This window comes from Solanum lycopersicum, chromosome 6, assembly GCF_036512215.1.
Source record: "Solanum lycopersicum chromosome 6, SLM_r2.1".
In the NCBI taxonomy this organism is placed as follows: Eukaryota; Viridiplantae; Streptophyta; class Magnoliopsida; order Solanales; family Solanaceae; genus Solanum; species Solanum lycopersicum.
The window spans coordinates 2,805,188-2,818,979 of NC_090805.1; the positions used below are offsets into that span (position 1 = coordinate 2,805,188).

At 35.7% G+C, this 13,792-nt stretch overlaps 2 protein-coding genes and 1 non-coding gene across 4 annotated transcripts; all 3 read left to right on the top strand.

Moving 5' to 3' along the window:
* Window positions 1–303: 303 nt before the first annotated feature.
* On the top strand, window positions 304–375 carry TRNAP-UGG (transfer RNA proline (anticodon UGG)). Its single transcript has one exon. It is a non-coding gene; the product is annotated as a tRNA-Pro (tRNA).
* A 476-nt stretch (window positions 376–851) lies between these two features.
* On the top strand, window positions 852–7,546 carry LOC101267999 (uncharacterized). Of its 2 annotated transcripts, XM_010323538.4 has the most exons (9): window positions 852–1,032; window positions 2,278–2,378; window positions 2,772–3,109; window positions 3,809–5,619; window positions 5,713–5,982; window positions 6,111–6,191; window positions 6,377–6,473; window positions 6,554–6,620; window positions 7,236–7,546. In XM_010323538.4, exons 3-9 carry the CDS (start codon window positions 2,806–2,808, stop codon window positions 7,279–7,281), a joined length of 2,676 nt encoding a protein of 891 aa, XP_010321840.1. In that variant the 5' UTR covers window positions 852–1,032; window positions 2,278–2,378; window positions 2,772–2,805; the 3' UTR covers window positions 7,282–7,546. The 2 variants fall into 2 exon arrangements, 1 of the variants encoding a protein (XP_010321840.1); XR_011221628.1 differs by lacking the exon at window positions 7,236–7,546 and having other exon boundaries at window positions 6,111–6,186.
* An 872-nt stretch (window positions 7,547–8,418) lies between these two features.
* Window positions 8,419–13,222, top strand: LOC101252886 (uncharacterized). The gene is made up of 4 exons (XM_004240476.5): window positions 8,419–8,639; window positions 10,853–11,523; window positions 11,606–11,725; window positions 11,799–13,222. Exons 2-4 carry the CDS (start codon window positions 10,864–10,866, stop codon window positions 12,699–12,701), a joined length of 1,683 nt encoding a protein of 560 aa, XP_004240524.1. The 5' UTR covers window positions 8,419–8,639; window positions 10,853–10,863; the 3' UTR covers window positions 12,702–13,222.
* The last annotated feature ends 570 nt before the right edge of the window (window positions 13,223–13,792 follow it).

Here is a 13,792-nt window from a genome sequence, read left to right on the forward strand (position 1 = left end):
ATCCTGAAGCATATGCAGCAACAAGTAAAAATATAAATGAAGTAAAAATATGTTTCCTCTATAGGTGCTAATAAAAGGAATAGTAATAAGCACATCGAGCGTGAACTCATAAATGGAATTTGGGATAGGTGGGATGTACCCAACCCTTACCCCTCCTCGACTAAAAAAAACATACTTGTTAAATGAAATTTCATGTGAGGAATTTCATTACCATTTTTTATATTATACAACTTGCTAGTTGGTGTCAAATTAAATACATAATTATTGCTATATATAAAATGTCTACCATTGAAGAACATAGGTGGGCGTTTGGTCTAGTGGTATGATTCTCGCTTTGGGTGCGAGAGGTCCCGAGTTCGATTCTCGGAACGCCCCAAAATTATTTTTTTGTCATTTTCCATTTACTTTTGCGGAACGCAATTAAAATTTTTTTGATCGGAATTTCTTTACGTATTTTAGGTATAAGTTGTTGTGATTTATGATACTTTTTATAATAATTTTTACATATATAGCTTGTTATAACAAGTTTTTTGAAATAACTCTATTAAAAAAGAAGTTAATAAACCTTTCAAGAAGAAAATGCGGCAATAAGCAAGACTAAATTATCACTCGTCAAACCAATAGAGAAAAAAAATTGCCTTTCTCCGATACTCTTTTTTTTCAATTATAGGACAAAAAGAGAAAGACAGTTGAAACTTTTAAAATCGAATTTAACCTCTTTCGATATCACAATTCACCATCAAAGTTTAAATTTTAGAATTAATTAAAACACTCGATATTATTTTTTTCGTGCCTTAATTTTTAATCAAATTTATTAAGTACATATGTAGTAAAAAATAAATAAATATTTCCCTCCAAAAAGTTGCCGCTTAACTTTTTGTCTTCTCCATTTCTCCTCGAAAAAAAACCCAAATTCGCCATTAACAAAAACTCACAGTTCTACAGTTTACACTGTATCGGCGATTCCATAATCCTCAAGTGGAATCCATATCAATGATTTCAACTGGTTTTCTGTAATCGCATATTATTCAGGTGATTAATTCTCGCTTCTATATAACTGTATATGTATCGCCGAAACTGTCAATTACTGCCTTTAATTTCTTCAATGGATTGTGTTTTTCATTAGGCATGGTCTTGTTGTTGTTGTTGATGATGATGATGATCGTGAACAGGGACGGATAATTAGGATTTGGAATTTATGAGTTCTAAAATTCTAGGATAGTGATAACTGATATTCGGGTATTAGTAAGTGAGTAAGTTTTAAGTTTAATTTTGTAATACGATTACAGGTTTTGAACTGAAACTATTAGGTTACGCTGAACCTGTACGTTAGGCTTCTAGCTCTGCCTCTAAACTCATGATGAAGATAAATGTCTCCTGGTGAAATAGTTAAGAGTTTTAAGATGATCAAATGTGTATATGTTTGTGTGGATTTTGTAGGAGAGGTTAATAAAATTAGATTTTGGTTGAGGTTGATCGAAACATATTGCTCCTTGAATGTACATTTTTGTTTGTGTGTTTGCTATTTTTGTTGTTGATTTTGCAGGAAGAATTAACAAAATTAGGTTTTGGTTGAGGTTGATCAAACATATTACTCCTTGAATGAACATTGTATTGTTTGGGCATACAATGATTATACAGTAATATGCAGATTCGAGATTGTTAATTGATTGTGACACATTTGCTTCTGATTATCCTGATGTTGTTGTTGATGACGATCGTGAATTCGTGATGAAGATGAATGTCTCCTAGTAAAACAGTTGAAGTTTCAACATGTTTGTGTATTTTGCTATTTCTGTGGTTGAATTTACAGGAAAATTACAAAATTAGATTTTGGTTGAGGTTGATCAAAACACATTGCTCCTTGAACATTTTTCTTTGTATATGTGTTATTTTTGTTGTTGATTTTGCAGGAATTAGCAAAATTAGATTTTGGTTGAGGTTGATTGAAACACATTGTTCCTTGAATGTAGATTTTTGTTTGTGTGTTTGCTATTTTTGTTGATTTGCAGGATGAGATAATGAAGTTAGATTGAGGTTGAGGTTGATCAAACACATTGCTGCTTGAATGAACTTCTATTTTTTTTCGGGGGCATACCATGATTATTCAATAAAATGGGGATTCAAGATTATTCATTGCTTGTGATGGATTTTTCTTCTGATTATCCTGGTGTTGTTGCTGCTGATGATCTGTTGAAAATGGAGTCTCCTAGTAAAATAGTTGAAATTTCAACTTGATAGTATGTGTATTTACTAATTCTGCTGTTGATTTTGCAGGAAAAGTTAACAAAATTAGATTTTGGTTGAGGTTGGTCAAAGGCATTGCTCCCTGAATGATAGGCTAGGGATTTCAAATGGGTTGGCTATGAGCTATTAAGGTATTAATTCTCTCTAGATTATTAATTTAACTGCAAATTACGAAATCTATGAATAAGGTTTAAGGTGAGGAATTATGGATATATTCCTCAAATCTCTGTATCTTTGCTTGTTCTCACAGCCCACACACTCCCTATAAAAAAACAAGTAGATTCAGCTAGTGTACGCTAATTAAGAAGCAACGACCTCTCATTTTTTTGATTGTTGCAGTAGGTTATATGAGTTCTATACATTTTAACATACAATCTGCTAGATTTAGGTCATTTTATCAGAGAATACCGTACATGATTTTGTGATGAGAGAGCAAAATGAATGCAATGATTAGTGAGTATATAGCCTACTCCAACGTGCTTGGTGTTGATGGGTAGTTGTTGTTTTTGTATAATTGTTATCAGAGAGCAAGTTAAAAACGGACAGAATCAGAGTAGAATGGAAGCTAAGAATGCATACACACTTCCCTTTTATGATACTTTTAACATTGAGAGTCCTTCAAATGGAGTGGACAACCTTGATTTTCCTACAATGATCTTGGATGTCCCTGATTGTGTTGAAAATGAGGTCAGTCATATTGCAAATGAATGTGAGGAAGAGGTTGTCCTTGACAGTGATGATGAAAGAATGCATGGTACTGAAGTCGCAAGTGTCTCAAAGTTGAGATCCTCTGATGATACAAGGTATAAACAGCAGCTGGGTGAGTGGAAACTCTCACCGGTTCCTAAACAAACCTATGTGGGTAAGCATTTGTTTTACAAGCATGACCTTTCACTCAATATCATTCTTATAATCATCAAACTGATGATGTATGATTTTATGCTCATTTGTCCATTTGTAATCCTACTCTGTGTCTAAAAACTTTCTAGCTCAAAGTACTCCTGAATGCACTAGATAAATACTCTAGAAGCTGCAACATTTTGAAGGAGGATGACTTGTTGTACAGGTTTATGTGCATCAGTGCCATTGGAAAAGTTGTTGTTGGGCTGTGTAAATTGTGAATGGACTCATATTTTATTGTTGAATAGCACACTCTCTGATTTATCATTCCTCACCTATGACTGAATACCGTCTTATTCTCACAATTATGGAAGATAACCAGTTGTGTTTTTAGATCAAAAGCAAAAAGTGTATAGAAACTAGGAAGCCTTTATGACAGAAGCTAATAAACTAATGACTTGTCCGTCATGTACGGCATAGTTCAATTTTCAGCTTGACTTGAGTAAAAGTATCTGAAGTGTAGGTGTTTAAGTTGATCAATAGCTATCAACATAATCTTGACTTGAGTATTTCTACGTCTATTTGGAAAAACCCTCTTAATCCGAATCTTTATGGCTTCCTTGATCTTCATAGCATCTTTCAATGCACATTTCATTAATTATTTTCAATTGTGTATCTCCTATTTTAATTGCACCTTGAATCTTGTCTATGTTTTTATTAGGATGTCTACGGAGGTCAAAGAATCTATTTAAGTTTTTGGATTCAGCCAGAAGCACCTCAGATTTTGAGAAAACTGATCAACAGAAACAGTGTTCTGAGATTAATGGCAGACTATCTCTACAAATAGATAAGAGCAGTGTTAATGCAAAACCAAGAGTTGAAGAGGATTGGTGTCAGGCTGGTGAATTAACCAATGAAGAAATCTACAAGGGAAATTTGGAAACGGAAGGCTCAACTGTTTATGGTGTGAATGGAGATAAAGATTTTCCACTTCATTCTTGTAAAATAGAACTACCCAAGTTAAACAAAACTGAATCTCAAGTATCTGGAGAGCTGTCAGAAGCTAATGCTCTGGACTTTGTTGACCACTACCTATCAGTTTACAATGAGGATGCACTCAATGAAGTCAAAGATAGAGGAGTGAATAAGATTGTATCACCTCCATTTTTCAGCCGTGTGGGATCGCAAAAATTGGCAAGCAGAATGAACGTTCAAAATGCAGTAAAAAACTCTGGAGTTTTTGACTGGCCTGAGAGGCAAAGTGATAGTGCAAATGGTTCTTTTTCAAGACACCGAAAGATATTGACCTATCACAGAAAGAATTACGGACTGAAGAAACAAAAAGTATCTTGTATTCAATCCAGTAAGGAACCAATGGAAAGTAGGACAGATTTAAATAAGGCGGAACCAAAGTTTCTCCCGGAAGCTCACATGAATGTTGAGTCCAACTTCCTGAGGAAGTCGGATGAGCAATTTGATATGGGTACATTTGAGCAACAAGTTGATTATGACGGAAATCGATCAGATGGATTAGACACATACGATGTTGGCCTTGATACTCAACTGGCTGCTGAAGCTATGGAAACTCTACTACACGCTCCTCCTTTGAAAAGTGATCTGCTTTTGGCCCCTCCTATTCCAAAAACCAGCCTAGTTAAAGAAAGGAAATATCCTGAGATCGCTATCTCAAGAGAGTTTAACATTGGTGATAGTTCACCAGAACCTACTTTATGTAGCTCAACTGAAGTAGAGTTGTCTTCTGTTGTTCATAGAACTAGGCATCAAGCATCTTTAAACTTGAGGAGGTTGGAGAACCCAGCAACCAATTCCATCAGAGAGTCTAATTTTCCAAAGAAAAGAAGGAAGCAACATGAGCTTGAAGAGTTAAATGACAATTTGTTCAAAGTGGCTACTGTAAGAGGGAAAGTTTCCAAATCAAGTACTAACACATCAAGGAAATCTAGAAAAGTTAGCATGAATAATCGAGGAGAAATTTGCCTTAGTGTAGCAGCCACATTGAGTCAAGTGAAATTGGAAAATTGGGTCTCTAAGGGGAAAAGGACACATAAAGGGGTGCGACGGATTTCAAATGGATCAAGCAATCTCTATCCTCTACTGATGCCTGCTGATCAGGGAAATGACTTTAAGTTTCCAGTTTTGAATCATAAGGCAGAGAGAAAATGCCAACCTGTGGAATTTAAAAGTCAGAATCAGTCTTTACAAAAGACCCAGTCAGGACTCTTGTCAATTCAGACCGCAAGTACTAATGTTTTGACAAAAGAGATGAAATCTGACGTACTTTTAAATGGAATCTCAGATCCATCATACTGTCTTAATGATCATAAGAAAGGCAAGCAACACATGAGAAGTCTCTCCAGATCACCCCTTTCTCAAGAGCTTATTAGATTAGGTTATGCAGAGCAATTACCTGATTTTCTGCCTAGAGGTTCACGACGACGAAAAGGTGCAGGCGACATTTGTGTCTTGTTCAGCCAGGGCTTGGATAGCAAATTAATCAAGCAGCAGAAAAAGGTACTGTTCTCCATTATCTGAGATATCTTCAACTTTAAATTGAACAAGTGTTGGACAATGATTTACGGTTTTCCTAATTTCCCTTGAATGCAGATTTTGGCAAGACTCGGATTTATTTCCACATCAAATTGTTCTGATGCCACACACTTCGTCACTGACAGCTTTGTTAGAACAAAGAATATGCTAGAAGCCATTGCCTGTGGAAAACCAATTGTAACACATTTGTGGCTTGAGAGCTGTGGAAGAGCAAGCTGTTTTGTTGATGAGAAAAGTTATATCTTAAGAGATGCCAAAAAGGAAAAGGAACTCGGTTTTAGTATGCCTGTTTCACTTGCTCATGCTAGAAAGCATCCCCTTCTAGAGGTATGCGTGTATAATTGAGTAACCACCTAATCCAAAAGCTTAAGTTGCTTGAGAGCGTACACTTTTAGTTACTTAAAGAGGAATATTCAGCCTATCATAAAGTTCATTTTTTTCGTCTGAATTAACAGGGTCAAAGAGTCATTATTACTCCAAATGCAAAACCTAATAGAGATACCCTTCTAACCTTGGTCAAGGCAGTGCGTGGTGAGGTACACACAACCATGGCATTGATTTGACTTTTTTGATGCTGTTTTAGTTTCTACTCTTGATGTCTGACTGATGTGCATTGCAAAAAAATCAACCAAGTTTGTAAATTGCTGTTTTCAATGTATTATTGAAATATGACAAATTGATTTCTGTTAAGGATCTTTCATTTCCTTTTTGATCTTATCAGGTGGTGGACGAATGTAATAGTAAAATCACTAGTGATGATCTATTAATTCTTTCCTGTGAAGAAGATTACAAAGCATGCATTCCATATCTGGAAAAAGGTATGATTTCATTTCTTTCTTTTTTGTCCTTCTGGTAATTGCTTTCTTGTGACTAATGCCAACAAGTATCACTATTCTAGGAACTCTTGTTTATAGTTCGGAGCTCTTGCTTAATGGGATTGTTATCCAGAAACTGGAGTACAATAGGTATGTATTTCTATAAGAAGACGACACTGTCCATCTGTTTTCTCTTTAATGCCAAAATTACTATAGTGTTCGGTGTTCTTCTATTATGGGCAGCAATATTTTGCATAACCAGAGGATTTAGTGAAATCCCATGAAAAAATTGGCCCTTCTAATATATCTGCATGAAATGCAAACTTGCTTTCTATGTGCTAATTAATTGATATATTGGAATTCTTCACGTTGAGCAATTGGTCATGCCATGAAAGCTGTTGTAGACATCTACTTTTGAGAAAACTTGCACAAATCCATCACTTTGTGGCTGCTGTTTAAGAATTGTGCAAAAATGGCCTCACTGCTACTACACAGGCACGCCCTACAATCTTACAAGACCTATGAGCAATTTAACAAAATAGGAGAATGAAGATTGTACTAAAGTTATGACGCCCTTATCCTACAATATTGTTCGGGAATGAAATGATCCTATTTATGTGAACCAAGCTATAGTTAAAATGATTGTACATTTGGATGCCGTTGTTCTAGGATCATTTTGAGTCATCTGCTTTTTATTTGGCTTTTTGTACTATCTATATGAGAATGCTAACTGGTTGAGTTCCATTATTGTTGTTTCAAATACAGGCATCAGCTTTTCACAAAGTTTCATGACGAAAACTGTAAAGAATGAAAATCTCTCCAGCTTTTTCACGAAGAAAGCTTCGTGCCCAACTGCTTGTGGATCGGTTTAAAATTGCTACTAGTCCAAGTAACAGATGATGATATCATTGTGTTACTAGATACTCGAAAGTTTAGCTGGACAGAGGTATTGTATCATATTGGTATAGTAACTAATTTTTCATAGTTTGTCCAGAAAAGGTTCTGTTATCTATTCCCATGTAAATTCACTTCGTTTGCTAATTTTTGAACAAATATAAATTCTCAATTTTCTTTTTTGTTTTGGATTCGTTGAGAAAACAGCTATGGAATATTTTACTGAGGAAATTACCCAACTCACAACATCCCAGAATAAGAAGATATCCTCTCTTTTGTAGGATTTAATAATTAAAAAAAAAACAATTTAAGTTATTTTTACTGATGGTGTAAATAATTTATAACAATATCAATGCATTTTAACTTTTTATAAAAGGTTGCTTTATCTTTCTAAAACATTTGTATAGAGGATTACATATATTTATCTTTTAAAAAATTTATTAGTTTATCATAGAATTTATATACACTTTTATAAAAACAAGAAAATTAGCCCAATTAAGCTCTATTCGTGTTATTTTCAGGTCTTTTTATGAAGTAGTGATTTGTGTCACTAATAGTAAAATGAAAATATTGAAACTGAAACTAACTATATGTCATTCTTTTAAGATATATTTTTTTTTTCAAAATAAGATACATACATTGAAACGAAAGTAGTATATAATAGTACTATACATTTTTATTTTTATTTTATTTTATTTTGTAAAAAAAAGAGATTTTAAACTATATATTAGTCTAACATATTCCACAACAACAATCATCCTAATTTGTATTTTGTAAAAAAATTTAGTCTATATATAAGTACTGATTAATACATTGAACATGCATCAATAATAACTATATATATTATTACTTAAATACACAACTTAATTTTACCATATTTAAAAAAAAAAATTTGGACGTTGAGTGATGTATTCGAAATCAAAATGCGATGGATTGGAACATTAAGTGATGTATCGGGACAATTTGGTATGTAATTGAATTTCACCTAATTTATAAGGTTCTTGTAATTTAAAAAAGAGTAAGAATAAATAATATCTAATTAGCTCTTAAATTTGGATAAAATTCCATTTATTTAGGGAGAATCCTTAGAAAGCCCATAAATAAAAGATGGATTGTTCAAAATTCAGAAGCCCAATTCATTTATAGTCTCGGCCTGCTCCATTTTTCTCTCTCTTATCCCTCAACAAAGTCGATTGCAACAACAATCGGACTCTCTCGGTTACATACTGGCTCCTCTCCGGCGATTATCCCCGGCGATCTCTGAATTTATAGCGTGTAAGTTTATTAGTTTTCTCTAACTGAATTTCCAATTTTTATACATAAAACAAAACCTAATTCGCTTTCGGATGGATTGATATTAGTATATTACTAATAATTTCGGATTTAAGTTAAATTCTCGTTGTATTTGCTCCAATTGCATTAGTGAAGTATCAATTCTGTATTTCGATTTCGCTGAGCAGAATTTGCTTTTCCTGTGATAAAAGTGTCAATGCCGGATTTTGATTTCGCATTCAACATCTCTAATAAAAGAACCTGAATTGAATAGCTTGTTGGCCAGAGTTATCTGTGGCCTGTGGGAGGTGTGAGGTGTCTGTGAATTAGTTTCAGGTGGGGGAAAGTTTGCACCAACACCACTGCTATTAAAAAAATTGAAAATTGAGTAGCTTGGTATAAAGGATTACCTGATAGGCTGATACCTATGGCTGGTGTTGTGTGAGATAGAAGGTACGGGAAATCTGAAAAATCTGAATTGAGCTATGTACTCGGTCTCTTCAAAAATGTTGGATCAGTGTTTTGAAAAGCGAGATCAATTGAGGGATAAGGGAAGTTGTTGCAATCGACTTTGTTGAGGGATAAGCAAAAAAGAAGTGTAACTTAGTAACAAAACAACAAATAAACTAAGTAAAAAAATAAAGATTGTTAGGTGCAGTTAGGTGCAGCAACCAGCATAGAAATAGAAAAAAAAAAGAAAAAGAGCAGCAATAGAAATTGAAAAAAACAGAGCAACAATAGAAATATAGAGAAAAAACACAGCAGCAACCAGAAATAGAAATAAAAACAGTCAACAGATGCAGCAACCAAAGAGAAGAAAGAGAGACCTACCTTACAGCAGTCGCAGCCTCGCAGCAGTCCAAAGGGAATATTTTGAAGTCGCAAAAAGAAATATAGTGAAGTAGCAAAAGTATATTCAGAAATTTAAAATAGAAGGCTTACAGATTTTTCTAAGGAAACCCTAATTAGCGCCTTTTAAGTTAAGCGCGCTTTTCTCGCTTTTTCTTTACTTGCGCTTCTGGCTTCAACTGTTGAAGCGATTGCTTTTGATCGTCGCTTTGCTTCAGGAAAGAAAAGCTAAGTAGGTGAGCTGCGCCTTGCTTTGCGCTTAAAGCATGCTTTTGATAACACTGTTGGATCCTCCAAAAACAGTGATCTGGCATGGTGTGGCAACATCTTTGGAGAGTCCGAGCAACTTAGGAATTGAGTAGCTTGGTGGATGGAGTTATGTGATACCTATTGATGGTGGGGTGACAGGTATCCTGTGGAATTAGTTTGAGGTGCGCAATAGCTGGCCACTCCACGGTTATTTAAAAAAATGAGTCTGAATTGAAGGGAATGGATACATATGATTCATAAATCAGATTTTAATCAGTTCAGGATTGAAGTGCAGTTGATCGATGATTTGCTTTCCCTGTGGTGATGACCTTAAACTCCTCAGGACCCCCCTTTGTGCCTTTTGAATTCTTCCATAGGCATTTGGATTTCCTTGTTACTTTTTATCTCATATAAAGGTTGCAGGACACATGTTGAAAGAATACTAAAGCCTATGAATCATTGCTTCTTGACTTTTGTATTTTTCAAACCTGTTTTTAAAAAAACGTTTTTATTAAACCGAGGGTCTATCGGAACAACATCTCTATCCTATAAAGGAAGTAGTATGGTTTGCCTACACACCGCCCTCCCCAGACCCCACTTGTGGGGTGGGATTAGACTGGTTGATTGTTGTTTCTTATGGATAATTGAATATGGGAAACCCCGTAACCTATGCATAGTGGTTATTGACACACAGTTAGGGATCGTTTGATCTAAAGATAATTTTATGCAGGGAATTAGGGATCAAATTGATATTTGCAGGAGAAGGAAAAAAGAGTAGTATGCTAATACAGCGACAGGAGGGGATTATTGTTTGAACAAAAATCCTAAAGAAATTTCTTCTCAAAAAAAAATCCTAAAGAAATTTCCTTCTCAAATTTTATGGCCTTGTGATTTGACAGTACGTCTTGATTGACACCAACTTATAGTTAGCAATACATGAATGTTGTTTCCTATTAGTGAATTTCTCTTTCTGCTGCTTGTACTCATGCATAAGGGGAAGGAAATTTGGATGACTCTATAACTGAAACAGATGTGCTACCCAACATGTAACCTCTCCTATTCCTATTCGTAGTTTCCGGTAGATTGGGAGAAATTGATTGTTTTTCTGAATTTGACAGGAAGAAATTCCATGGCTCCAAAAAAGAACAAGAAACTGACCAATACTATGGCTCCAAAAAAGAAAAAGAAACAGAGCAATAACGCTGCTGAATCTAGTTCTAAAAGTACAGTTGCTGAAAAAAAAAATCCTCAAGCACTGAAGGGTAAACATAAGCTTGTAAAAAAATTCTCTCATGTAAACTCTGCACAAATCAAAGAAGCTAAGATTAGTTCACAAATGCGAGCCAGAAACAAACACAAGAAGGCAAAAAATGGCAACAAAGGAAATCATGTTGGTGAAAAAGATGCAAGTGAGTCTGAAAATATCAATAAAGGAAACAATGAACTGGACACGAGTGAAAGATGTGGAGAGATGACTAAGTATGAAAAAACTCAAAAGAGCCTTGATCTAAATGAAGGACGGGGAGAGGTAAATAAGGATGCAAAAACTTTGAATAGTCTTGGTGGAGTAATTTTCATGTGCAATGCGAGAACGAAAGAAGATTGTTTCAGATATCGTGTGATGGGTGTTTCTGCAAGCAAACAACACTTTGTGATGGGAATCAAACCTGGTCTTAAGCTTTTCCTCTTTGATTTCGATCTTAAGCTCATGTATGGTGTCTATGAGGCATCTTCTGCTGGTGGAATGAGACTTCAACCAGCGGCATTCGGTGGGGCATTCCCTGCTCAGGTCAAATATGCTTTTCTTATTGATGAATTTCATCTTCTTCCTATCTGTGAGGTGTTTTTATTGATGGTTGGTCATCCAACAGGTTCCTTTTAGGATTCACAAGGACTGTATTCCACTACCAGAGAATGTGTTCAAGAAAGCAATTAGAGACAACTATGATGAAAAGACACACAAGTTTAAGACTGAGCTGACTCTTATGCAGGTACCAAATGACCTCCCTAATTAGTAACTTATTCACTGTTTTCCGAAAATCAGAATTCAATATCTTTGAGCAGGTGGAGAAGTTAACAGAGATGTTTAGACCTACACCATGTCTGTATCCAACTCTCAAACCAGTACTTCAGGATCCTGTGGCTCAGCCAGTTATTCAGCGCTCGGCAGCACCACCTTTATCTGGTTATGAACCTGTCAGGGAGCATGTATATGGAGCGCAATACGGCAGTAGTAAAGCAGGTCAGAATTTCTCACATGATCATGGAAGGCAGCAGTTTGTGGACCATCATGTCATGCCTAGAGAGGTCGCCCGTAATCTGCATTTTCTTACTGAGAAAGAATACAGAAACTATGGTCTTCAACAGGCAAAACATGTGCAGCCCTGTACTTCTGCAGTACACGTGACCCACAATTTGGATCATTGTGGATCAGAACAAGGAATACAGCAGCTACTGCGGGCCCCTGCTGGTGCGAGAAGCGATGCAGCTTTTGCACGGAATGAACATGTTCACTCTGATGCTCGTTTTCCAAATGAAAGGGAATACCGTAGTTACGGCCTCAATAGTCTCCATGGGCAACCTGGTACTGTTACCCCTGCTGCAGAAAGTAGAAATAGAATGTCTGCAGCTGCCAATCATAGTTTACTAAAAAATGTAAATCCTTACGACGAGGATACCACCTCACTTGTGAACCGGTATCTTTCTCTTCCAAGGACAATGATAACACCTGGAGAGTTGCCTTTGACAGGCAGAGAGTCATTTGCTAGTGCTTCCAACTATGTGAGTGACATCAGAGGCCATCCAGGAAGATTGCCTGCTGAAAATGTAAGATTTTATGCACCAAGTAGTCCTAATGCACTATCAGGTTATGGCCACATATATCAGCATCCTAGAGATGAACCTGGAAGATCATTGTCAGGCTTACGTCAGTATCCTTTTGCTGGCCCACCTGCATCACGTCGCTGAAAGTATGCTGCAAAGTATATCCATTCCTGTATGATACCCATTGTGGCTCCAATGGATTCCAGAATCCAAAATATTACTCTATTTTATTTCACATTTCCTTCCTGTACATGTTGGAAAACAGTCCTGATGGTTTCGCTGGATGCTTCGGCCTCAGTTATTCAGACAGCTTGATGTACCTATAGTAAGGTCCTGCTGAAATCTGCAACTACGATGGGCAGTTGTGTGTGCCGATGCTACAGCTGCTTAGTTTGTGAAGGTCTAGCCAGGATAGTCGAGATTTGCAAGATGTTGTCTCGGTCTATCTCTAGTACTCTCTCGTGAGACCATCTTATGGCACCCCATGTAACAGAGATGCATATCACGCCCATTGTGGAAGAGGTGCATCTCCATCTAAATGGCAATGATGAGCCAAGACATTGATCTTTGGTTCAAATTTTCCTGTTTTATTTTTTATTTTTCGGTTTCATATGTACAATATTTTCTGTTTCTACATAGATTATCTGATGTTTCCTCAAGATAAAGTTGATGCATCCCAAAAGGCAATCTTTGCCTGAACACACAACTGTGATAGTGCAACTTTTATACGAAAGATTAAGTCTCTGTTGTTTAACTGCTCAAGGGACAAAAAAAAAAAGGCTCTTGTTGCTGCTTACTCCATTGTAGGTTGTTTTTTTTATGTTTGACATGAGTTGCAACTTATTTGTGAACAGTACAATAGGGTGCATACTTTTATTTACATAGAAGTTGAGGGAGAAAGAAAAAAAAGTTCCTGACAAAGAAACTATTAGTAATGTTACATCGAAAAGTGTATTATACTCATTATGTCAATGTTAGTAGAAAGTGTGGTAAATGCTATGACTAGGGATTTACTTTGGAGAATTACAAGGTACAGACATTTTCATAAAACTCAAGGAGGAAGATATAAATTTTCGACGAAAAAAACTACTAGTAATGCAACATTGAAAAGTGTATTACACTCAATATCATAACAACAAAAAATATTAGAAATTATTTGATTTGAATACAAATTATGATTAGATGAGTTTTTGGGAAATTAATATAATGAGATAAGTTGTGCTAATATTATTTCT

What these genes read in the sequence shown, in the direction of transcription:
- LOC101252886 (XM_004240476.5), top strand. Translation starts at nt 10,864, where the DNA reads ATGGCTCCAAAAAAGAACAAGAAACTGACCAATACTATGGCTCCAAAA. An exon ending in GTGGGGCATTCCCTGCTCAG is followed by an intron (nt 11,524 to 11,605) that starts GTCAAATATGCT and finishes GTCATCCAACAG; the next exon opens with GTTCCTTTTAGGATTCACAA. An exon ending in CTGAGCTGACTCTTATGCAG is followed by an intron (nt 11,726 to 11,798) that starts GTACCAAATGAC and finishes ATCTTTGAGCAG; the next exon opens with GTGGAGAAGTTAACAGAGAT.
- LOC101267999 (XM_010323538.4), top strand. Translation starts at nt 2,806, where the DNA reads ATGGAAGCTAAGAATGCATACACACTTCCCTTTTATGATACTTTTAAC. An exon ending in GAAAGCATCCCCTTCTAGAG is followed by an intron (nt 5,983 to 6,110) that starts GTATGCGTGTAT and finishes CTGAATTAACAG; the next exon opens with GGTCAAAGAGTCATTATTAC. An exon ending in CAGAAACTGGAGTACAATAG is followed by an intron (nt 6,621 to 7,235) that starts GTATGTATTTCT and finishes TTTCAAATACAG; the next exon opens with GCATCAGCTTTTCACAAAGT.